This window comes from Rattus norvegicus, chromosome 19, assembly GCF_036323735.1.
Source record: "Rattus norvegicus strain BN/NHsdMcwi chromosome 19, GRCr8, whole genome shotgun sequence".
Classification (NCBI taxonomy): Eukaryota; Metazoa; Chordata; class Mammalia; order Rodentia; family Muridae; genus Rattus; species Rattus norvegicus.
Genome location: NC_086037.1, coordinates 38,319,814 through 38,344,410, shown reverse-complemented (window position 1 = coordinate 38,344,410; position 24,597 = coordinate 38,319,814). Strand labels below are relative to the sequence as shown.

General features: G+C 41.8%; 1 protein-coding gene across 1 annotated transcript; it reads left to right on the top strand.

Moving 5' to 3' along the window:
- Positions 1–17,418: 17,418 nt before the first annotated feature.
- On the top strand, positions 17,419–22,314 carry LOC134478840 (disks large homolog 5-like). Its single transcript, XM_039098103.2, has 5 exons — positions 17,419–17,662; positions 18,700–18,859; positions 20,157–20,300; positions 20,934–21,096; positions 21,813–22,314. The coding sequence occupies exons 1-5, from the start codon at positions 17,542–17,544 to the stop codon at positions 21,840–21,842; spliced, it is 618 nt and encodes a 205-aa protein (XP_038954031.2). The 5' UTR covers positions 17,419–17,541; the 3' UTR covers positions 21,843–22,314.
- The last annotated feature ends 2,283 nt before the right edge of the window (positions 22,315–24,597 follow it).

The window sequence follows — 24,597 nt, the reverse complement described above, 5'->3', positions numbered from 1 at the left end:
CCAGAATGGTTTTACCAGTCTGCAATCCCACCAACAATGGAGGAGTGTTCCTCTTTCTCCACATCCTCGCCAGCATCTGCTGTCACCTGAGTTTTTGATCTTAGCCAATCGCACTGGTGTGAGGTGAAATCTCAGGGTTGTTTTGATTTGCATTTCCCTTATGACTAAAGATGTTGAACATTTCTTTAGGTGTTTCTCAGCCATTCGGCATTCCTCAGCTGTGAATTCTTTGTTTAGCTCTGAACCCCATTTTTTAATAGGGTTATTTGTTTCCCTGCGGTCTAACTTCTTGAGTTCTTTGTATATTTTGGAAATAAGGCCTCTATCTGTTGTAGGATTGGTAAAGATCTTTTCCCAATCTGTTGGTTGCCGTTTTGTCCTAACCACAGTGTCCTTTGCCTTACAGAAGCTTTGCAGTTTTATGAGATCCCATTTGTCGATTCTTGATCTTAGAGCATAAGCCATTGGTGTTTTGTTCAGGAAATTTTTTCCAGTGCCCATGTGTTCCAGATGCTTCCCTAGTTTTTCTTCTATTAGTTTGAGTGTGTCTGGTTTGATGTGGAGGTCCTTGATCCACTTGGACTTAAGCTTTGTACAGGGTGATAAGGATGGATCGATCTGCATTCTTCTACATGTTGCCCTCCAGTTGAACCAGCACCATTTGCTGAAAATGCTATCTTTTTTCCATTGGATGGTTTTGGCTCCTTTGTCAAAAATCAAGTGACCATAGGTGTGTGGGTTCATTTCTGGGTCTTCAATTCTATTCCATTGGTCTATCTGTCTGTCTCTGTACCAATACCATGCAGTTTTTATCACTATTGCTCTGTAATACTGCTTGAGTTCAGGGATAGTGATTCCCCCTGAAGTCCTTTTATTGTTGAGGATAGCTTTAGCTATCCTGGGTTTTTTGTTATTCCAGATGAATTTGCAAATTGTTCTGTCTAACTCTTTGAAGAATTGGATTGGTATTTTGATGGGGATTGCATTGAATCTGTAGATTGCTTTTGGTAAAATGGCCATTTTTACCATATTAATCCTGCCAATCCATGAGCATGGGAGATCTTTCCATCTTCTGAGGTCTTCTTCAATTTCTTTCCTCAGTGTCTTGAAGTTCTTATTGTACAGATCTTTTACTTGCTTGGTTAAAGTCACACCGAGGTACTTTATATTATTTGGGTCTATTATGAAGGGTGTCGTTTCCCTAATTTCTTTCTCGGCTTGTTTCTCTTTTGTATAGAGGAAGGCAACTGATTTCTTTGAGTTAATTTTATACCCAGCCACTTTGCTGAAGTTGTTTATCAGCTTTAGTAGTTCTCTGGTGGAACTTTTGGGATCACTTAAATATACTATCATGTCATCTGCAAATAGTGATATTTTGACTTCTTCCTTTCCGATCTGTATCCCTTTGATCTCCTTTTGTTGTCTGATTGCTCTGGCTAGAACTTCAAGAACTATATTGAATAAGTAGGGAGAGAGTGGGCAGCCTTGTCTAGTCCCTGATTTTAGTGGGATTGCTTCAAGTTTCTCTCCATTTAGTTTAATGTTAGCAACTGGTTTGCTGTATATGGCTTTTACTATGTTTAGGTATGGGCCTTGAATTCCTATTCTTTCCAGGACTTTTATCATGAAGGGGTGTTGAATTTTGTCAAATGCTTTCTCAGCATCTAATGAAATGATCATGTGGTTCTGTTCTTTCAGTTTGTTTATATAATGGATCACGTTGATGGTTTTCCATATATTAAACCATCCCTGCATGCCTGGGATGAAGCCTACTTGATCATGGTGGATGATTGTTTTGATGTGCTCTTGAATTCGGTTTGCCAGAATTTTATTGAGTATTTTTGCGTCGATATTCATAAGGGAAATTGGTCTGAAGTTCTCTTTCTTTGTTGTGTCTTTGTGTGGTTTAGGTATAAGAGTAATTGTGGCTTCATAGAAGGAATTCGGTAGGGCTCCATCTGTTTCAATTTTGTGGAATAGTTTGGATAATATTGGTATGAGGTCTTCTATGAAGGTTTGATAGAATTCTGCACTAAACCCGTCTGGACCTGGGCTCTTTTTGGTTGTGAGACCTTTAATGACTGCTTCTATTTCTTTAGGAGTTATGGGGTTGTTTAACTGGTTTATCTGTTCCTGATTTAACTTCGATACCTGGTATCTGTCTAGGAAATTGTCCATTTCCTGAAGATTTTCAAATTTTGTTGAATATAGGTTTTTATAGTAAGATCTGATGATTTTTTGAATTTCCTCCGAATCTGTAGTTATGTCTCCCTTTTCATTTCTGATTTTGTTAATTTGGACACACTCTCTGTGTCCTCTCGTTAGTCTGGCTAAGGGTTTATCTATCTTGTTGATTTTCTCAAAGAACCAACTTTTGGTTCTGTTGATTCTTTCTATGGTCCTTTTTGTTTCTACTTGGTTGATTTCAGCTCTGAGTTTGATTATTTCCTGCCTTCTACTCCTCCTGGGTGTATTTGCTTCTTTTTGTTCTAGAGCTTTTAGGTGTGCTGTCAAGCTGCTGACATATGCTCTTTCCTGTTTCTTTCTGCAGGCACTCAGCGCTATGAGTTTTCCTCTTAGCACAGCTTTCATTGTGTCCCATAAGTTTGAGTATGTTGTATCTTCATTTTCATTAAATTCTAAAAAGTTTTTAATTTCTTTCTTTATTTCTTCCTTGACCAGGTTATCATTGAGTAGAGCATTGTTCAATTTCCACGTATATGTGGGCATTCTTCCCTTATTGTTATTGAAGACCAGTTTTAGGCCGTGGTGGTCCGATAGCACGCATGGGATTATTTCTATCTTTCTGTACCTGTTGAGGCCCGTTTTTTGACCAATTATATGGTCAATTTTGGAGAAAGTACCATGAGGAGCTGAGAAGAAGGTATATCCTTTTGCTTTAGGATAGAATGTTCTATAAATATCCGTTAAGTCCATTTGGCTCATGACTTCTCTTAGTCTGTCTACATCACTGTTTAATTTCTGTTTCCATGATCTGTCCATTGATGAGAGTGGGGTGTTGAAATCTCCCACTATTATTGTGTGAGGTGCAATGTGTGTTTTGAGCTTTAGTAAGGTTTCTTTTACATAAGTAGGTGCCCTTGTATTTGGGGCATAGATATTTAGGATTGAGAGTTCATCTTGGTTGATTTTTCCTTTGATGAATATGAAGTGTCCTTCCTTATCTTTTTTGATGACTTTTAGTTGGAAATTGATTTTATTTGATATTAGAATGGCTACTCCAGCTTGCTTCTTCTGACCATTTGCTTGGAAAGTTGTTTTCCAGCCTTTCACTCTGAGGTAGTGTCTGTCTTTGTCTCTGAGGTGTGTTTCCTGTAGGCAGCAGAATGCAGGGTCCTCGTTGCGTATCCAGTTTGTTAATCTATGTCTTTTTATTGGGGAGTTGAGGCCATTGATATTGAGAGATATTAAGGAATAGTGATTATTGCTTCCCGTTATATTCATATTTGATGTGAGGTTATGTTTGTGTGCTTTCATTCTCTTTGTTTTGTTGCCAAGACGATTAGTTTCTTGCTTCTTCTAGGGTATAGCTTGCCTCCTTATGTTGGGCTTTACCATTTATTATCCTTTGTAGTGCTGGATTTGTAGAAAGATATTGTGTAAATTTGGTTTTGTCATGGAATATCTTGGTTTCTCCATCAATGTTAATTGAGAGTTTTGCTGGATACAGTAATCTGGGCTGGCATTTGTGTTCTCTTAGGGTCTGTATAACATCAGTCCAGGATCTTCTGGCCTTCATAGTTTCTGGCGAGAAGTCTGGTGTGATTCTGATAGGTCTCCCTTTATATGTTACTTGACCTTTTTCCCTTACTGCTTTTAATATTCTTTCTTTATTTTGTGCGTTTGGTGTTTTGACAATTATGTGACGGGAGGTGTTTCTTTTCTGGTCCAATCTATTTGGAGTTCTGTAGGCTTCCTGTATGTCTATGGGTATCTCTTTTTTTAGGTTAGGGAAGTTTCTTCTATGATTTTGTTGAAGATATTTACTGGTCCTTTGAGCTGGGAGTCTTCACTCTCTTCTATACCTATTATCCTTAGGTTTGATCTTCTCATTGAGTCCTGGATTTCCTGTATGTTTTGGACCAGTAGCTTTTTCCGCTTTACATTATCTTTGACAGTTGAGTCAATGATTTCTATGGAATCTTCTGCTCCTGAGATTCTCTCTTCCATCTCTTGTATTCTGTTGGTGAAGCTTGTATCTACAGCTCCTTGTCTCTTCTTTTGGTTTTCTATATCCAGGGTTGTTTCCATGTGTTCTTTCTTGATTGCTTCTATTTCCATTTTTAATTCCTTCAACTGTTTGATTGTGTTTTCCTGGAATTCTTTCAGGGATTTTTGCGATTCCTCTCTGTAGGCTTTTACTTGTTTATTAATGTTTTCCTGTGCTTCCCTAAGTGTGTTCAGGTCTTTCCTGAAGTCCTCCAGCATCATGATCAAATATGATTTTGAAACTAGATCTTGCTTTTCTGGTGTGTTTGGATATTCCATGTTTGTTTTGGTGGGAGAATTGGGCTCCGATGATGGCATGTAGTCTTGGTTTCTGTTGCTTGGGTTCCTGCGCTTGCCTCTCGCCATCAGATTATCTCTAGTGTTACTTTGTTCTGCTATTTCTGACAGTGGCTAGACTGTCCTATAAGCCTGTGTGTCAGGAGTGCTGTAGACCTGTTTTCCTCTCTTTCAGTCAGTTATGGGGACAGAGTGTTCTGCTTTCGGGCGTGTAGTTTTTCCTCTCTACAGGTCTTCAGCTGTTCCTGTGGGCCTGTGTCTTGAGTTCACCAGGCAGCTTTCTTGCAGCAGAAAATTTGGTCTTACCTGTGGTCCCGAGGCTCAGGTTTGCTCGTGGGGTGCTGTCCAGGGGCTCTCTGCAGTGGCAGCAACCAGGAAGACCTGTGCCGCCCCTTCCGGGAGCTTCAGTGCACCAGGGTTCCAGATGGTCTTTGGCTTTTTCCTCTGGCGTCCGAGATGTGTGTGCAGGGAGCAGTCTCTTCTGGTTTCCCAGGCCTGTCTGCCTCTCTGAAGGTTTAGCTCTCCCTCCCACGGGATTTGGGTGCAGAGAACTGTTTATCCGGTCTGTTTCCTTCAGGGTCCGGCGGTGTCTCCGGCAGGGGTCCTGCCGCTCCTGGGCCCTCCCCCACGGGAGCCCAGAGGCCTTATACAGTTTCCTCTTGGGCCAGGGATGTGGGCAGGGGTGAGCAGTGTTGGTGGTCTCTTCCGCTCTGCAGCCTCAGGAGTGCCCACCTGACCAGGCGGTTGGGTCTCTCTCTCACCGGGTCTGGGAGCAGAGAGCTGCTGCGGGCCGGGATCCGCGGGTGTGGGACTTCCGGTAAACACAGAACGTGCCCGGTTCTAGAGAAATTCTGCTTCCGTGTGTCCCAAGCTCACCAGGCAGCTTTCTTGCAGCAGAAAATTTGGTCTTACCTGTGGTCCCGAGGCTCAAGTTCACTCGTGGGGTGCTGCCCAGGGGCTCTCTGCAGCGGCAGCAACCAGGAAGCGACCAAACAACTTTCATGAGGCATTTCTCTCCTTCTGTCATGTGGGTCCCAGGATTTAGCCCAGATGCTTAACTTTGGCAATAAATAATATTACCCACTAAACAAACAAACAAACAAACAAGCCACAAATCCACTTTGAAAGTATTCAGAATTTCACAGAATAATAGCATTGACCTTACCATATCCGCCCTTTGGGGATGGGGAAACTAATGTTCTGAAATCCATGACTTTCAGGACTTGTGATATTCATGGAAATTCACTTCCCTTGCAGATGCTCCAGTTGTGGTGTTCCATTGCTAGAAAGGTGAGCTTAAGCCTGCAGGACCCCCCGCCCCCCACGCCGGGAAAGAAAGCTCAACATACATTGCCCAGAACTTACTCCACATTCCCCAGAACCACTGTCTTTGTCCATCTTTACTTTTAGATAAAAGGCCAGATTCCTTCACCCTAGTCTCTCCACTATCTCCATTCCCCCTCCCAAAACGCTTGGGAATACAGGAAAACATGTCTTCTGATGTATCCAACAGACCCAGACTGAGAGAAACTGGGGCACTGGTTGTCACTACAACACTGGTGACATCACAGAGGATGCCAAGAACTCTCTAGGAGACAATAGAGTGTCATAGAAGGGACAGCTGATGTCATGGGGAGCAGACTTTGCCTCCCTGCTAATGATCTCCCTGTATTGAGCATAAGCAGAGGTGCCCTTTCCAGGAGACTTTCCTGGGACAGAGTCACTGAGTACTTCCTGCTTCCAAAGCCAAATTTTCCTCAAGGCTTGATTATAAAAACCTTAGTGATTCTTATGCATCTAAATCAATGTTTCCTTCTGAATCTTGCCAAAAATGTCTCATCCTAACTCGAATTATCCTCCTTCAAATATATTAGCCATTAATAATTCCTGAGATATAACACTGGTTTCAATATGCAGTCAAAAGCTTCTGCTGCTTCATTTTTGTACAGGTGCTTGAAATCACATCAAGAAATAGCCTGCATGGCAGGTTGCAACATGCGTGTGTGTGAGGCGAACACTCATGGAGCCTTGTGCTTAGCATCGACAGTTGCACAAAATTCCTTAGGAGGAAGACTTGAAATCATTATGGTGCTAGGAACAGTGTGGAGACCAGTTGGCAGAGGAAAGTGAAATATTGGAACCACCAGTGAAGGGAACCTCATGCTGCTCGTGGTGTTCTCCTCTCTGCACCAGTGTCACCAAAGGAGCATTGCTCACAGGCCTCTGTAAGGTATACCATGAGCTTTTATCAGAAAAGTAAAATAGTCAACAGATAGAGGGGGTGCAGGTAAAGGGGTAGGATGAGGCTATAAACATCACTAAGTGGATAGAGTAAGGTCCCAGAATTTAAACTCTGCGTCATAGGTCACCCACCAAACACAAAAGCATCTACCATAGTAAAAAATGAATACTTTATTGAATGCACACACTAATACTTATTGATCACATCCACAGACCAGATACTGGGGGCAGATCCATGGCCCTAAATATCTTGCTCTCAACTTATATAGCTAAAAATAGGAAAGAAAGAAAAAAGAAAACGTCAAAACAAAAAGCTCAAGCTTCTCATATGAGGACTGCAGGAAGTGTGATCTGGTGGTCAGTTCTGATTAGACCATTTTAGATAGAACAGTGCACAGTGACCCTTAATGTGATGGGTCTTATATAAAGCTTTTTGCAATATTGGAATTTTAACAAGCCTCATCCAGAACATACTGCAGAAGAAAGGATGTGATCACCGTGTCCTTGCTCTGTATCAGGTTATTTTTCTGTGTCCCTGATTGTCAGATATATTACAGCAACAATCTGAAATACCTGGTAGACATGGGAAAACATGGCTAAAACTATAGTTGTGGGTTACACACCTCAACTGTCAAAGGCTAATGCTGTCCTCACAGTCCTTAGAGGCCACTCTTGTAAGACTATCTATTGGAAAATGAAAACAGGTTTTATCTGAGCTCAAAGTGATCCTGGCCAGCCAGGTAGAGGGCAAAAGGGGATACTTGAGACCCTGCACAGAAACCCACATTTCCTTCAAAGCATCATCTATAAATTCTTGATTATTTACCAATCTCTCCCTACCAGTCTTTCAGTCTGGAATGGTAGAAAAGAACTGAAAATGATCTTCCTATTCTGAAGACCTTGATCTCTCTTTCCTTAGGTCCACATTAGGAATGCACGCAAATGGGTATCACCATCTGAACATCTTAGTATCATCTACTCAGTATATCTAGCATTTACTGTGCCTATGACAATCTCAAGCTTCCCTGAGTGTTGTTGCCCCAGCAAGAAGAATGAAGTACTGAGGTCAAACCCCAGTGATCCTTTCAAGGGGTTAGAAGAAAGCCATCAGAGATACTCCACTTCTTTGTCCTTAGATTAAATAAAGCTGACACAATGTGAACCTGGTGGGCTATTTAACCATAAATCTTTCTCCCAACCCCACCTTTCTGAGTTAGGTCCATGGCAGAATTCATTTCCCACCATTGTAGATATTTCTTGGTATATTTCCACAAGAGCCAGGTTTCTTTGGTTTTTTCCTTTTAATAGAATTATGTGTAGTCAATCAACATCTGCCCTCTGTAAGAAATGAGTAGTGTCTATAGTAACTGACCACACTGTATTTGTGTATACAAGTACATTAGTGAAAAACCAGAATTACTGAGGAGTTGGAAACCAGTGCAGTGTCCTTGCATTTCTGTGCCTTGGCCTGTCTCACAGGCAGCTGGGTACATACTTGAGTTCCTCTTCAGGGACAGAGTAATGTTGAATGGGCACTGAGCAGGCAGAGAAAAACAGCTGAGGCCCCTCCTTTCAGTTATCAAACATATCATGGATGCCAAGAAAAAAACTAACGAAAGAAAAAAAAAACCTGACACTGAACTGTGTGGTACTGGTCACATACCCTGTTATGTTCTGTATGTTATGAGGTTTGTTAATCTTAACAAGTTCCCCAACTATGAGCTTCACATAGAACCCATTAGATTCCAGGAAAATAGGAACAATTATGTGCAAAACGTCCTGAGTCAGGGCCCATAGACAGCAGCATTTCCAGCCCTTTTGTGTGAGCCCACGTGGAATTTGCAATGAGCTGGCCCTAGCAATGTCCAGTACAGTTGTGAGCTGTTGCTCTGCTTGAACTGTATTGGTGTGTGCATTCAATAAACTATACCTATTTAAATGAATTCATTGTTCGTGTGGTTTGAGTCCAGAACCCTTGACACCAAATCTTCCCTTCAGCAGCATTTAGGAGAAGAAGCTAAGGTCAGGAGAGGTGACATCTTGCCATAAGTTATGTGACAAGACGGATGGTGAATGATCCCCTTGTGATAAGAATCAAGGTTTCCTCTGTGGTATTTAGGTCTATGTCGGCCCTGTGCAACAGCTTCAAGAACCCATTTCTGATTTTCCTTGGGATTCCTGTGATGATGCACTGAGACATGATTGGAAACAACCAAAATGGTAGTCAGAGTATTTGCTTTATATAATGTAGGGAGCACTGCAAACTCATGTTTCAGGATATTTGATTACATTGTAAGCCCCAAGAATTTTTTATTTACTTAAAAAAATGAACCTCTGGTGGTGTGGGTCAGCACTGACACAGACATTTAACTCTAGAGCTTGCTGGTTTTTATTGACAGAGAAACTGCATAGAATTGCTATAGGGACCTGTGTCTTAGGTCTGTTTCCCTAGTGTATCCTCTACATCTCTCATGATGGTGATCCTGTTTCTGGCTAACTATATGTCTGTTTACTGGGCAATTGAGTTTAGTGACATGCAAATATTATTTAAACCTATGTATTAAATTTTGTCATTTTGTTAATGATTGTGGTTTTCCTTGGCCTCTTTTGATTGACTGTCATAGTTTTCTTAAATTATTTCCTGTGTCCTCTAGTATTTTATGCTTCCCTTCAAACTAAAGTATTCCTTTTAGGATTCTCCAGAGCTGGCTTACTGGTTATACATATTTTGTTAAATTTATTTTTAGTGTACATTAGTCACACAGTAGCTGGGCAGCTGCCTGCCCTCCATGATATCAGATCTACTTTCCAAACAATAATGCTCAACTCTTACTGACTGTGTAGCATCTTGGCTGCTCATGTTCCCCTTAGACAGCCCTCAGGACCAGGCTCTCCTCTCCCTTAACCATGGCTGCTGTCCTCTTCCTCTCTCCTCTCCATCATATCTTTTCTTCCTTTACTCTTTGGCAGTTTCTTCTTCCTTCTTCCCTCCTCTTGATCCTCTCTAGCAAACCCCTCAAAAGCTCACCTCCCCCATCTGTCTGCTGTGCAACTGTTGGCTTCTTTATAATCACAATTAACTGGGAGCAGGTTCAGATTTTGCGGTAAACCAGTATTTTGATGGTGTTTGCATTGAATCTGTAGATCGCTTTTGGTAAAATGGCCAATTTTACTATGTTAATCCAGCCAATCCATGAGCATGGGAGATCTTTCCATCTTCTGAGATCTTCCTCAATTTCTTTCTTCAAAGGCTTGAAGTTCTTATCATACAGATATTTTACTTGCTGGGTGAAAGTCACGCCGAGGTATTTTAATTATTTGGGACTATTATGAAGGGTGTTGTTTCCCTAATTTCTTTCTCGGCTTGTTTCTCTTTTATGTAGAGGAAGGGTACTGATTTATTTGAGTTAATTATACACTCAGCCACTTTGCTGAAACTGTTTATCATGTTTAGTAGTTCTCTGGTGGATATTAAAATAACAGGAAGCAATAATGACTATTCCTTAATATCTGTCAACATCAGTGGTCTCAACTCTCCAATATAAAGACATAGATTAACAAACTGGATATGCATGGAGGACCCTGCATTCTGATGCCTACAGGAAACATACTTCAGAGACAAAGACAGACACTACCTCAGTGTGAAAGACTGGAAAACAACTTTCCAAGCAAATGGTCTGAAGAAGCAAGCTGGAGTAGCCATTCTAATATTGAATAAAATCAATTTTCAACTAAAAGTCATCAAAAAAGATAAGGAAGGACACTTCATATTCATCAAAGGAAAAATCCACCAAGATGAACTCTCAATCCTAAATATCTATGCTCCAAATACAAGGGCACCTACAAACATAAAAGAAACCTTACTAAAGCTCAAAGCACACATTGTACCTCACACAATAATAGTAGGAGATTTCAACGCCCCACTCTCATCAATGGACAGATCATGGAAACAAATTAAACAGAGACATAGACAGACTAAGAGAAATCATGAACCAAATGGTCTTAACAGATATTTATAGAACATTCTATCCTAAAACAAAAGGACATACCTTCTTCTCACCACCTCATGGTACTTTCTCCAAAATTGACCATATAATTGGTCATAGAACAGGCCTCAACAGGTACAGAAAGATAGAAATAATCCCATGTGTCCTAACAGACTACCACGGGCTAAAGCTGGTCTTCAATAACAATAAGGGAAGAATGCCCACATATACATGTAAGTTGAACAATGATAGAACTCAATGATAACCTGGTCAAGTAAGAAATAAAGAAAGAAATTAAAAACTTCTTAGAATTTAATGAAAAAGAAGGTACAACATACCCAAACTTATGGGACACAATGAAAGCTGTGCTAAGAGGAAAACTCAGAGCTCTGAGTGCCTGCAGAAAGAAACAGGAGAGAGCATATGTCACCAGCTTGACAGCACACCTAGAAGCTCTAGAACAATGAGAAGCAAATACATCCAGGAGGAGTAGAAGGCAGGACATAATCAAACTCAGAGCTGAAAGCAACCACGTAGAAACAAAAAGGACCATAGAAAGAATCAACAGAACCAAAAGTTGGTTCTTTCAGAAAGTGAACAAGATAGACAAACCCTTAGACAGACTAACGAGAGGACACAGAGAGTGTGTCCAAATTAACAAAATCAGAAATGAAAAGGGAGACATAACTACAGATTCAGAGAAAATTCGAAAAATCATCAGATCCTACTACAAAAGCCTATATTCAAGAAAACTTGAAAATCTGCAGGAAATGAAGAATTTCCTAGACAGATACCAGGTACTGAAGTTAAATCAGGAACAGATAAACCATTTAAACAACCCCATAACTCCTAATGAAATAGAAGCAGTCATTAAAGGTCTCCCAACCAAAAAGAGCCCAGGTCCAGACGGGTTGAGTGCAGGATTATATCAGATCTAGAAGACCTCATACCAATACTATCCAAACTATTCCACAAAATTGTAACAGATGGAGCGCTACTGAATTCCTTCTATGAAGCCACAATTACTCTTATACGTAACGACAAAAAGACCCAACAAAGAAAGAGAACTTCAGACCAATTTCCCTTATGAATATCGACGCAAAAATACGCAATAAAATTCTAGCAAACCAAATCCAAGAGCACATCAAAACAATCATCCACCATGATCAAGTAGGCTTCATCCCAGGCATGCAGCGATGGTTTAATATAATGAAAACCATCAAGTAATACATTATATAAACAAACTAAAAGAAAAAACCGCATGACCATTTCATTAGATGCTGAAAAAGCATTTGACAAAATTCAACACCCCTTCATGATAAAAGTCCTGGAGAGTAGGATTTCAAGACCTATACCTAAACATAGTAAAAGCCATATACAGCAAACCGGTAGCTAACATTAAACTAAATGGAGAGAAACTTGAAGCGATCCCACTTAAATCAGGGACTAGACAAGTCTTCCTACGCTCTCCCTACTTATTCAATATATTTCTTGAAGTTCTAACCAGAGCAATCAGACAACAAAAGGAGATCAAGTGTATACAGATTGGAAAAGAAGAAGTCAAAATATCAGTATATGCAGAGGATATTTTCTACTGACATGTGTGACATGAGACAAAACAGTCCATGTCATCCCTCACCTGAATAAACTTCCTTAGAGTTCAGTGTAGTTGGAGGGTCCTTCTTTCCTCCCCAAGATAGAGAAACATTTCCAGTCTTCAGACAAGTCATAACAACAGACACTGAGCAAATTCCAAAATCATTGGTTCTTACTCCCGAGGACTTTACACCAGAAAACTGAAATATTTATTGATATTGTTGATTTTCTAGACAGATAACAATTACCAAAGTTAAATCCAGACCTGGGAAGGTTTCTGGATAATACCCCTAAGAAAATAGATACACTCATTAAGGGTTCATACATTATATATTATATTGCTTTCTTTTTGCACGATTAAACCCCTTCAAAGACATTTAGCTATGTTATAGAAAGTGTTACTTTTAAAACAAAAGAACAAAGAAAGAAATTGTGGAGTCACTGAGATACACTTCCCAGACAGGATCAAGGAAAGATGGCTGAGAGATGCAAGCAGGGGCTGGAATGCTGCCCTTGAGAAGAAAATGTTTTTGCTCACTTTACCTTACACTATGTTGTACTGTGTCCTATGTTTGTGGAAGCGGCTCTCATGCATGCTCTCTGGGTTATGACAAGTATATTGTGATACTAGGAAGAGGGGTGATTTGCTATACAGATATTTTAAGAAGGCTTTGCTTAGCCTTATTTCTTTGCGTAGTCTTTCCTCGGTTGTTCCTGGTATGATGGGAGTAACGATCTTATTATATCTTGCCAAAAAGGAAAGTGAGGTAATACATATTCATGCCTATATGAAGATTAATAAACTTGCAGCTGAATGCAGTTGCATCTGCCTTTGCTCTGCATCCCCTGTGTCCTGGTTATTTGTGACCGTACCTGGGCCCCCAATGCACCAGATGTTGACAAGCATCACCCTTCTCAGTGTCAGGTTTATTTTTTTTTCTGTTTTGTAATCTATGATGTGGAGGCATATTACAGCAACAATATGAAATAGCAGGCTGGCACATATGAAAATTGCTGTGTTTAAGCTAGGTATGGGGAAAAGTCTTCAAAACGAGCTGTTAAGATGGGAAACAAATAATGTGTTTGATGCTGGAATTGAGTCACCTCAGCGGTGTTGCTCTGCCTGCTCAGTGTCCATTCATCCTCACTCTGTTTCTACAGAGGAACTCAAGGTTTGCCCCAGTCACCTGTGAGCTGTGATATGGGCAGAGAAAGGCCAGGACACAGTGCTGGTTTCCCACTCCTCAGTTATGCTGAAATTTCCACTACAGTACTTGTATACACAAGTACAGTGTGGTCAGTTATTTTAGATATTTCTCTCTATATATAATAGAAGGCAACAATGATTGACTAAACCCAATTCTATAAAAAACAAAACTCAGGAAACCTGGCCCTTGGCAGCAATGAATCAAGAAACATCTCGGATGGGGGGGGGGGGGGCATGAATTTTGCCAAGCAATGAACTCAGAGAGGTGGGGTTGGGAGAAAGATCTCTGGTCAAATAGCCCACTAGATTCACATTGTATCATCTTGATTTAATCTAAGGACAAAGAAGTGCAGTATCTCTGATGGCTTTCTTCTAACCCCTTGAAAGGATCACTGGGGTTTGTCCTCAATACTTCATTCTTCTTGCTGGGGCAGCAACACTCAGGGAAGCTTGAGATTGTCATAGACACAGTATTATGCTAGATATACTGAGTAGATGATACTAAGCTGTTCAGATGGTGATACTCGTTTGCATGCGTTCTTTTTTTTTCTTTTTCTTTTTTTTTATTAACTTGAGTATTTCTTATTTACATTTCGAGTGTTATTCCCTTTCCCGGTTTCCGGGCCAACATCCCCCTAACCCCTCCCCTCCCCTTCTTTATGGGTGTTCCCCTCCCCATCCTCCCCCCATTGCCGCCCTCCCCCCAAACAATCACGTTCACTGGGGGTCCAGTCTTAGCAGGACCCAGGGCTTCCCCCTACACTGGTGCTCTTACTAGGATATTTAATGCTACCAAGAGGTCGGAGTCCAGGGTCAGTCCATGTATAGTCTTTAGGTAGTGGTTTAGTCCCTGGAAGCTCTGGTTGCTTGGCATTGTTGTTCATATGGGGTCTCGAGCCCCTTCAAGCTTTCCAATTCTTTCTCTGATTCCTTCAACGGGGGTCCTGTTCTCAGTTCAGTGGTTTGCTGCTGCCATTCGCCTCTGTATTTGCTGTATTCTGGCTGTGTCTCTCAGGAGAGATCTACATCTGGCTACTGTCAGCCTGCACTTCTTTGCTTCATCCATCTTGTCTAATTGGGTGGCTGTATATGTATGCGCCACATGTGGGGCAGGCTCTGAATGGGTGTTCCTTCTGTCTCTGTTTTAATCTTTGCCTCTCTATTCCCTGCCAAGGGTATTCTTGTTACCCTTTTTTGTTGTTGTTGTTCTTTTTTTTCAGAGCTGGGGACCAAACCCAGGGCCTTGCGCTTCCTCGGCAAGCGCTCTACTACTGAGCTAAATCCCCAACCCCTCTTGTTCCCCTTTTAAAGAAGGAGTGAAGCATTCACATTTTGATCATCCGTCTTGAGTTTCATGTATTCTAGGCATCTAGGGTAATTCAAGCATTTGGGCTAATAGCCACTTATCAATGAGTGCATACCATGTGTGTTTTTCTGTGATTGGGTTACCTCACTCAGGATGATATCTTCCAGTTCCAACCATTTGCCTACGAATTTCATAAAGTCATTGTTTTTGATAGCTGAGTAATATTCCATTGTGTAGATGTACCACATTTTCTGTATCCATTCCTCTGTTGAAGGGCATCTGGGTTCTTTCCAGCTTCTGGCTATTATAAATAAGGCTGCTATGAACATAGTGGAGCAGTGGTCTTTTTTATATGTTGGGGCATCTTTTGGGTATATGCCCAAGAGAGGTATAGCTGGATCCTCAGGCAGTTCAATGTCCAATTTTCTGAGGAACCTCCAGACTGATTTGCAGAATGGTTGTACCAGTCTGCAATCCCACCAACAGTGGAGGAGTGTTCCTCTTTCTCCACATCCTCGCCAGCATCTGCTGTCACCTGAGTTTTTGATCTTAGCCATTCTCACTGGTGTGAGGTGAAATCTCAGGGTTGTTTTGATTTGCATTTCCCTTATGACTAAAGATGTTGAACATTTCTTTAGGTGTTTCTCAGCCATTCGGCATTCCTCAGCTGTGAATTCTTTGTTTAGCTCTGAACCCCATTTTTTAATAGGGTTATTTGTCTCCCTGCGGTCTAACTTCTTGAGATCTTTATACATTTTGGATATAAGGCCTCTATCTGTTGTAGAATTGGTAAAGATCTTTTCCCAATCTGTTGGTTGCCATTTTGTCCTAACCACAGTGTCCTTTGCCTTACAGAAGCTTTGCAGTTTTATGAGATCCCATTTGTCGAATCTTGATCTCAGAGCATAAGCCATTGGTGTTTTGTTCAGGAAATTTTTTCCAGCCTTTGCATGCGTTCTTAATGTGCACCTAAGGAAAGAGAGATCAAGGTCCTTAGAACACAAAACTCATTTCCAGTTCTTTTCTACCATTCCAGAATGAAACATTGGTCTGCAGAGAATGATAAAACTTCAAGAACTGGTAGATGATGCTTTGAATGAAGGGTGGGTTTCAGTGCTGGTTTTAGAGAGTGTCTCAATTATCCCATGTTGTCCTCTTCCTTGCTCACCAGGTTCACTTTGAGCTCAGATAAACCTGCTTCCACTTTCCAAAGGATAGTCTTACAGGAGGGGCCTCCAAGGACTGTGAGGACATTCTTAGCCATTGAGAACTGAGGTGTGTAACCCACAACTATAGCTTTATCCACTTTCTTCCACGTCTACCAGCCATTTCAGATCGTTGTAATATGCCTGAAAATCAAGGACACAGAAAACTAACTTGATATACAGCAAGGACATGGCAATCATATCCTGTGTCGTTATGTATGTACTGGATGAGGTTTGTTAAAATGACAATATTGCACAAAGCTTTATATAGGACCCATCAGATTAAGGGTCACTATGCATTGTCATATCTAAAATGGCCTAATGAGAACTGACCACTGGACCACTATTCCTGTAACTTCACATGAGAAGCTTGTGCTTTTTGTGTTTTTTCTTTTTCTTTTATTCTTATTTATTTATTTATTTATTTATTTATTTATTTATTTATTTATTGCTTTATATGTTATCAGGAAGATAGTTCAAGACATGGATCTGCCCCCAAACTCTGAGCTATGCATCTGATCAATCAGTATTAGTGTATGCATTCAATAAAATGACTTGGTTTTTTTTTACTACGATAGATGCTTTTGTGTTTTGTGCGGTGATCCATGAACCAGAAGTGAAGATGCTTGTTTCTTACTCTGTCCACTGAGTTATGTCTCTAGGCTCATGCTACTCCTTTGGATGCACCCCCCACATCTGCTGACTATTTTGTTTTTCAGATAGAATCGCATGTTAGAGCTTAGAGAGGCCTGTAAGCAATCCTGCTTTGGTAACTTAAATGCAAAGAGGAGAGCCATACACTCAGCCTGAGGGTGCATTCACTGGTGGATCCAATATTTCAGTTTCCTCTGCCAACAGATCTCCATGTTGTTGCCAGGACCATAATGATTGCAATTCTTTCTCCTAAGGAATCTGGTGGCAACTGTCAAATGTTAAGCACAAAGCTTCAGGTTGTACCCATAACACACACCCACATTGCAAACTACCCTGCAGGCTATTTCTGGGTGTGATTTCATGCACCTGCACATCATGAGACAGGAGACCTCTTTGGCTACTTATTTGAACTGGTATGATTTCTCAGTAATCTTTAATGGGTAATATTGCTGAGTGAGGAGAATTTGAGGTAGGATGAAACATTTCTGTGCAGGGAGGTATTCGGGAGGAAACACTCATTTACATACATAACAATGACTTAGGTTTTTCCAATGAAGTCTAGAGCCAAACTTGGCTTTGGTGGTGCTCAGTGGCTATTCCACAGGGAAGTCTCCTGAAAGGGCACATCAGCTTTTGCTCAGTACAGGGAGAACATTAGCAGGGAGGCAAAGTCTGTTATTCATGACATCAGCTGTCCCTTCTTGGACATTCTATTGTCTCCTAGAGAGTCCTTGGAATCCCTGTGATGTCACCAGTGTTGTAGTGACAACCAATTCCCTAATTTTTCTCTCTTAGTGTCCAAAGGATATATCCACAGGCATGTTTGCCCGTCTTCGCAGGCACTTTGGGAGAGTTGATGTTGATGGAGAAGAGTCTAGAGTGAAGCAAATGAAACCTGAAAGTAATGATGGACACAGGACGTGGTCATGTGGAATGTGGAGTAAGTTCTGGGCAGTGTATGTTGAGCTTCCTGTCAGGGGTGTGTGTGCAGGCCTTCAGCTGGCCTTTATATCAATGGACCAAAACCACTGGAACATCTCCAAAGATATTGAATTCCATGATTATCACAATCCCTGAAAGTCAAGGTTTTCACATCATTAGTTTCTCCATACCCAAATAGAGGATATGGCAATGCCTATGCTATTATTATGGGACCTTCTGGTGTTTTGATATTACAGTGCATTCGGTGTGTTAAATTGATATAATAACACCATCAGGAGTCATGGAGGGGATAACTTTTCTGAATTAAACAGGGCATCAATGTACTTCACTCTCATTGCTTCTTTAAATTCAGTGTCTATCTGACAGAGTAACAGGGAGAGAATTGTGCTTCTGGCCATGACCTTATATTCTTAGAACTCCTCTGACTACCTCTGCTGACAGGGCCAACCTTACCTTCATACATTAGAGGTTCTGTGTGGCAGATATTTTTCTACAGTAGCCAAACTCTTTGGAGCGGGTAGACCAAGAAAGAGCCTGTAACCTATTGGCACTTCTGGGGCATTTGTCGTTTCAGTAGGGGGAATTGGTAAGTCTGTTGACTATGTCCTCACCCTGCATGAATTTTTAATCCAAAGTTATTGGACTACAGTAACAGTGAAGGATTTCTGAGTATCCCTGATCACTCAAGTCATTGTGGATGCTGAATTGATGATATAACTTCTGAAACCAGAGGGGTGAGGGTCCTGAAACCAAGTTATAGCCCTCGTAGCTGTGAATAATCCTGGAGAAGGCATCTCTCTGGTACTTGTAAGCCTGTGTCAGTGGGCATAGGGAGCACCTGGCTGCTTACATCTCCTGGTCTCTATATAGTAGTGGGGGGACTGTGATCCACTTAGGAGGCCTCTTACACATAGAACAAACTCCTTGCAGCTTCACTGGCTTCCACGCATATTCTCCGGTTTGGGCCTCACTGTGGTCTGTGTATGCTCTATGCATTCTCCCCATGCAGGTTCACTTGTGTTCTTCTACCTACAGAGGCCTGTAGACAGACGTCATCCCCTGAAACTGTCCTAAACAAGGTGCAGCCCAACGAGGAAGATGAGAGGCTGAATAGAGAGCTCGAGCTAACTACCAAGGAGAGAAATGAGCTGACAGATCGCCTCCTTTATGTGACAGGTGGATATGTGAACAAGAGGTATGCATTGCTCCAAATGCTCTTGTGCCATTCACCACTGTGTAATCTCATTCTCATCTTACTCTACTAAGGTGGTGGGCTTTAGAATGCTGTGCCTCCCAAAAGACCTTGTCCTAAACTTCGTCTCCCATAGAGAGGAGATTCAGAACCTGAACTTTGGTCAGGAGTGAGTTTGGAAATGGACCCTCTGATTCCTCCTGTTGAAAATCTGAACTTGTGATCTGAGTGAAGATTTCAGGGATAAAGTCACTGGAGCATGAGTTCCCAGTGTACAATTGGAAAGGCCCTTGACAAGTGGTGGCTTTCCAAGGTTCTAGGTGCTGTGAGTTTGTGGAGAGTGTTTGTACTTGCTAGGAAGGTGACTGAACGCTATCATCTCCTGGCAGCAGCTGTAGGTGACAGGTCCCACATTGTTCATATCAATGCTTAACCAGAAGTCTTGAGGCTCTGGCCTGTTCTTTCTTGTCCGTGTACCCTACACTCTGAGACAGTAATGGTGCATACATTTCTACTGATTCTCATTGTGCTCTTTCCATATTTGACTCTCTTTCTCTTTCTCTTTCTCTGAGTCTCTTTACTTTTCTTTTCTTGTGGGTGTGTCCCAGTTTGTGTGTCTGTGTGTGCACAGGTCTGCATGCATATGCACAACTTTTATATGTTTATATGTCCCTCCACACTTGGAATTTAGGGGTCTGTTTTTTGGCCTCAGGATTTACCTGTATAACAGTTTCATGGAGGTGTGAGTGCTTTATTTTGGAAGCCCCACTTTCAAGAGCACAGTTCTTTGCCTATGTGGTCACATTTGTCTGTACATTTGTATGCCTTGGAAAGATTATAAGTTTGTGGCAATATCTGGTCCCATCTCCAGAATTATGTGTACTGTCTGCCTCTAGAATATTAATTATTTGGCTTATAGCATTCCAGTTGTTAAAACAGGAAAAATGAAATCAGAAGATTCTGGGTGTCTGTCTGTCTGTGTGTGTGTGTGTGTGTGTGTGTGTGTGTGTGTGTGTGTGTGTGTGTGTGTGGTGGCATAAGAGCTGTGGCCTAGGCTCTTGATAGGTTTGAATGCAGATCCAGCCCTCCTGATTGAAAAAAGTGAGCCAGGGAACCCTTTATCTGGGTGTTTAGGTTCTTTTGTCCTGGGCACACAATTTCAAGTTTTGAAAGCTGAAGAAGATCCCAATATGTAGAATTGACAAAGTGTCCTTCCAGGGCTGGGGTAGTACAGGACCCAGCCTGGGTTCATATAATCCTAAATGTTGATCTTCTTTGGGTTCTATCTTCCTGGGGGCAGCCCCTACTTCAGGCCAAATCCATTTTATGAAAAATTGAAGATAAAGGAGAAAGAGGTCATGTCATTGCTGCACAACTTAGACACAAACAACATTGAACATCGTGAGAAATTTCAGGAGCTCAAGAAGGAGATTAACTTCTATCGGTAAGTACTGGTCAGAAGGGCCCATCCCTTGTGGAATGGCCATCTCTGCCTCTCTTTGTTCTGGACTGGAGAGCCTGCAGCTTTGGGTCCATCTCTTCTGCTGTTTAAATATCACTGTGCCGTGGGTCTTTTGGACTCAGTTTCAGTTCCATAAGAGACTGTGACTTATCACCACAGTGTCTGTGCATCTTTAGAAGGCTCTGGATAGAACTATACTGATTCAGGCATCAGAGTGTTATTAGGCCGGCCTGGGCCTCTGGGGTCATACCAGGTTTAGCAAAGCTCAGTGTCTGGACCACATGGTTAGCATGACCTTCCCTTGGTTCTACTGTCCTATTGTGGTTATTTGCCGGCTACTAATTGATGTAGCCCTTATGCATTGGGCTCTCATGGATTTTTGTAGATCCCTTGTTCTTTTGGTCAGACATGGACTCTTATTGGTGCTTGGGTAACGAAAACAATCTATTCTTCTCTGAATTGGCTGTTTGCCTTTTGTGCAACAGCCTTACATGTATGGAGATGTATTCTATAAAGTCTTTATGGGTATCTGGGTCCTGGTGGAGTTTGTGGGATTTGGCAGTTGGAATGGGAGGAAGAGGCTTCAGGATCTTACTATGCAGAGTGTGTTTCCAGCAACCTGCACAGCCGGCTCCTGATGGACCAGGCATGTATGAAGAAGAAGTTGGTCACATTGAAGCAGGAGTGCAAGGAGGTACAGCGATATTTGTTTGAGTTGAACCCGAATGATGAAGAAGAACGGGAGAAGACCAGCAACCTCCAGACCCAGCAAAATTTGGTAGGAACAAGCAGCTGAGTCAGATTAACAATGTCTGATACCATTTGCCTATTGGATACATCTTTGCTTTCCCCTATCATCTTTCTAATCTCCCCACACCCAATCAGTCACCCACCTCATGTGATGTAGTTATTCATTGCTCTGTCTATGCACAAGTATTCTGGGATGTTAACCACTTTTCAGAAACTGAATTATGAGCAAGTATACTTTTCTGGCCTTTTTGAAACTGCAGTCCAGAAATGGTGACAGAGGAATAACATATCACATTACTGCATCTCCCTGTCACAGATTGGATGCTATGAGGAGTTTGGAACAAGTTCTTAGTCCTGTGACAAAGGTCATACAGGGGTCATGTGATGGTTGGAAGCACCTTGCAGGGATAAGAACCAAGTGCAAATGGCAAATGAGTCCTTGTCATTGGCTTTGATCAGGGTATCATGTGGCCTTCTCCTTTCTTCCTGCAACCCAAGTAGGACTCTTCCCGTTTCCCCGTTCTTGGTTTGCCCTGGTAGAGTCTGAGGAGCAGCTTGTTATCCTACAGTACTGTGAGGGTTGCTGGTGATGTTCCACACCCTGCAGAGATATCAGCAATGATTTCAGTGAAAAGATCAGTGCTGTCTGTCCAATGCAGCTGAAGGGACAGAAGGCTGCACCTTGACAGCTAGTATGCCTGTCCCCACCAAATCAGTGTCTTAATAGCTGCCTTCTTCTCCCAGGTCTCAGAAACTGCAGGAGACATGGAATAGGACGTATCCCAGGAAGACAGCCTTCTGAAGAATGAGTTTCTTTCTCAGGAGTTCCCTGTGACGACAATCCTCACAGTCAAAGGCTTTTTTTGGATGAATATTCTTCTCAGTTAATTTCCGCAATGTTTAGAGACCCTAAGTTTATGTATCCGTATGCCGGCCTCTCTAATTGAGGTCTTTCTCATTTCTCATACTGACAACACCATTTGAGAGACAACTGAGGGGACTGCCTTTACATCTCGTGTTCTAGAGGAGAAACAGCACTATAACTGTGTTTCTAAATGCTCATTAAGAAAATGCTGTTAAGAAATAGTTTTCGTTATGATTTTCATTTAAGTTTTCTTTTTGTTGTTTTATAGTTATATATTCTTGTTACTGTTTTTCATTTTTTCAACCATTTTAATTGTTCATTTTATCCCTGTTTTTTGTAAATTGTACTCCTTATGAATAAAATTTGATTTGTAACTCTTGACTCTTAAGACCATCTTCGTTATTCAAGGGTCCTTTACCCTCCTGGAGATGTAGAACTTACAGCTAGATATGGATCTTTGCATGGTCCAGTGAATTCAAAGCCACCAAGGGGTACACAGGGTGATAGTGTCTTTTGTGTGGATAATGTGACTTTTTTTATGGACACACACTTTATGATGTAATCACTGCCATACTGTATCCATGCTGTCATGTATTCTGCTCATCCTAGTCTATATCAGTCTACAATACACATTCCTTATTGACTGTGTGCACCAGATATTGAGTAACACACACTCATGCCTGTAGAGCTGCAGAAAGAATGACAACTTTCACGAAGGGATAGAGAAGTAATCCTAATCGAGAGCCATGTGCCTCAGTTTTCCTTACAATACAGCATCAGTATTAAACCACAGAGATAATGACCAGCAACGTCATTTTGGGAAATAGGTTTTTATAGGTGCTGTTTCACTTGATCATTCATTTGCTGTGTTTTTTATTGTTGCTGATTATATTTATTGTTATCATTTATCTCAATGGATCTTTTTTTTTCAAATGTATGTCTGGGCCACTCCTGAGTGCATTTCCCTCATGATCCAAAAGAGGGAATAACAATCCCTGTTGTAGATGATTGTTAGGGACCATGTGGTTCTTCTGAGAGAGCAGCAGATGCTCTAACCTGTGTGTCATCACCACAGCTCCTGTAGTTAGCTCTTGTCCTTACAGGGCATGTGCTGTACTAGGTGGACACGATCACCTTCAATTAAGGAGAGAAATCTCAGGAGATGTGTATGTACAGGTGGTTGAGCAGTGCCTGTTCAATGTGGTAGGCTGCTAGGCATCCATACCGGGCTCTGGTGCCTCCACTGCTCATTGTGCATTCAGGATCCAGCATCACTCAGTTTCAATTCCAAACAGATCTTTCACTCACTATCAATGATGATTATATAGATTATGAACATCTGATAAAATACAGAAGAGACTAGCCTCCGTCTACAGGCCAACTTGGCATAATGAATTCTTTTGATAGAAAGCAAGGTAATTATCTTAATCTATGCAGTTTAGGGAGGACCTCAAGAATATCCGTAGTTAATGTGAACTGTAGCTGTGAATACATGTTTCTTTTGCAGAGCAGGTGTGTGCAAGCCCAGAACTTAGGGGGGGACAGTTCATGTTTCACCTTTTACATGGAAATCTGTGATTATATTGAGAAAGTATTTTTCCACATGACTCATTTCCAATTTATGGAATTAAACTGACTTACTGAGAGTGGAGGTGACTCCGAGAGATAAAGTGCAAAAGAATAATCCAGTATGTCTGCAAACAGATGCTGTCTCATTAGAGTTTTTCAATGCTCAGCAGCTAGAGAAGCAAGGGAGAGGCATTGGTTATTCTCAAGCTTAGGTCCTCTAGTCATTATAAGCTGACCGTGACACAAAAAGAGTCATAGGCATCACAATAGAATCTAGTAACTAGATTTAACCAACCTATCACATTAATGCTGTGTTTGGTGGTACTTTTTGCCCTCTTAGAACCTGGAAGAGGCTTGGGGTTTTCTAATCCTACTCATAATTTATTATCCTTCCCAACACTATGTGCTTTGTTCTGTTAATGCTAACAGCAGCATTCAATTCCTAGGATATTTTCTACTGACATGTGTGACATGAGACAAAACAGTCCATGTCATCCCTGACCTGAATAAACTTCCTTAGAGTTCAGTGTAGTTTGAGGGTCCTTCTTTCCTCTCTAAGACAGAGAAACATTTCCAGTCTTCAGACAAGTGTGTCATCCATTTTCCAGTGACTGTCTTGAGATGTCCACAATGTCAGCTGAGTGAGGGCAGGGCAGGGCAGGGCAGGGGATTGGGGCAGGGCATTGGGGCAGGGCAGGGCATTGGGGCGGGGCAGGGCATTGGGGCGGGGCAGGGCATTGGGGTGGGGCATTGGGGCGGGGCGGGCCTTGGGGTGGGGCATTGGGGCGGGGCGGGGCATTGGGGCGGGGCGGGGTGGGGCAGGGCAGGGCAGGGGATTGGGACAGAGTCCATGAGATGTCAGTAGGCAACAGGCCAGCTGGGCCAGTGTGGGTACAGGGCTTCTAGTGTTGGTGTGAGAGGAGGAAATTAGGAATGGTCAGATTCTGATGCAGCATATAGGCGGGAAGGAACTTAGACCATCTCAGTGCCATATAGGGACATTGTAGACACTGATGGGCAGTGTGGGGATGTTAGGGTCCCATAAAGTGCTCTCTGCAGGTATCAGGATAGCATACAGTGGCTCTGTCAGACTTA

Bases quoted from the DNA above. Each gene is read 5' to 3' on its own strand.
- LOC134478840 (XM_039098103.2), top strand. From the start codon at position 17,542: ATGTTTGCCCGTCTTCGCAGGCACTTTGGGAGAGTTGATGTTGATGGA. The intron at 17,663-18,699 runs GTAAGTTCTGGG...TTCTACCTACAG, and splicing joins GTGGTCATGTGGAATGTGGA to AGGCCTGTAGACAGACGTCA. The intron at 20,301-20,933 runs GTAAGTACTGGT...GTGTGTTTCCAG, and splicing joins AAGGAGATTAACTTCTATCG to CAACCTGCACAGCCGGCTCC.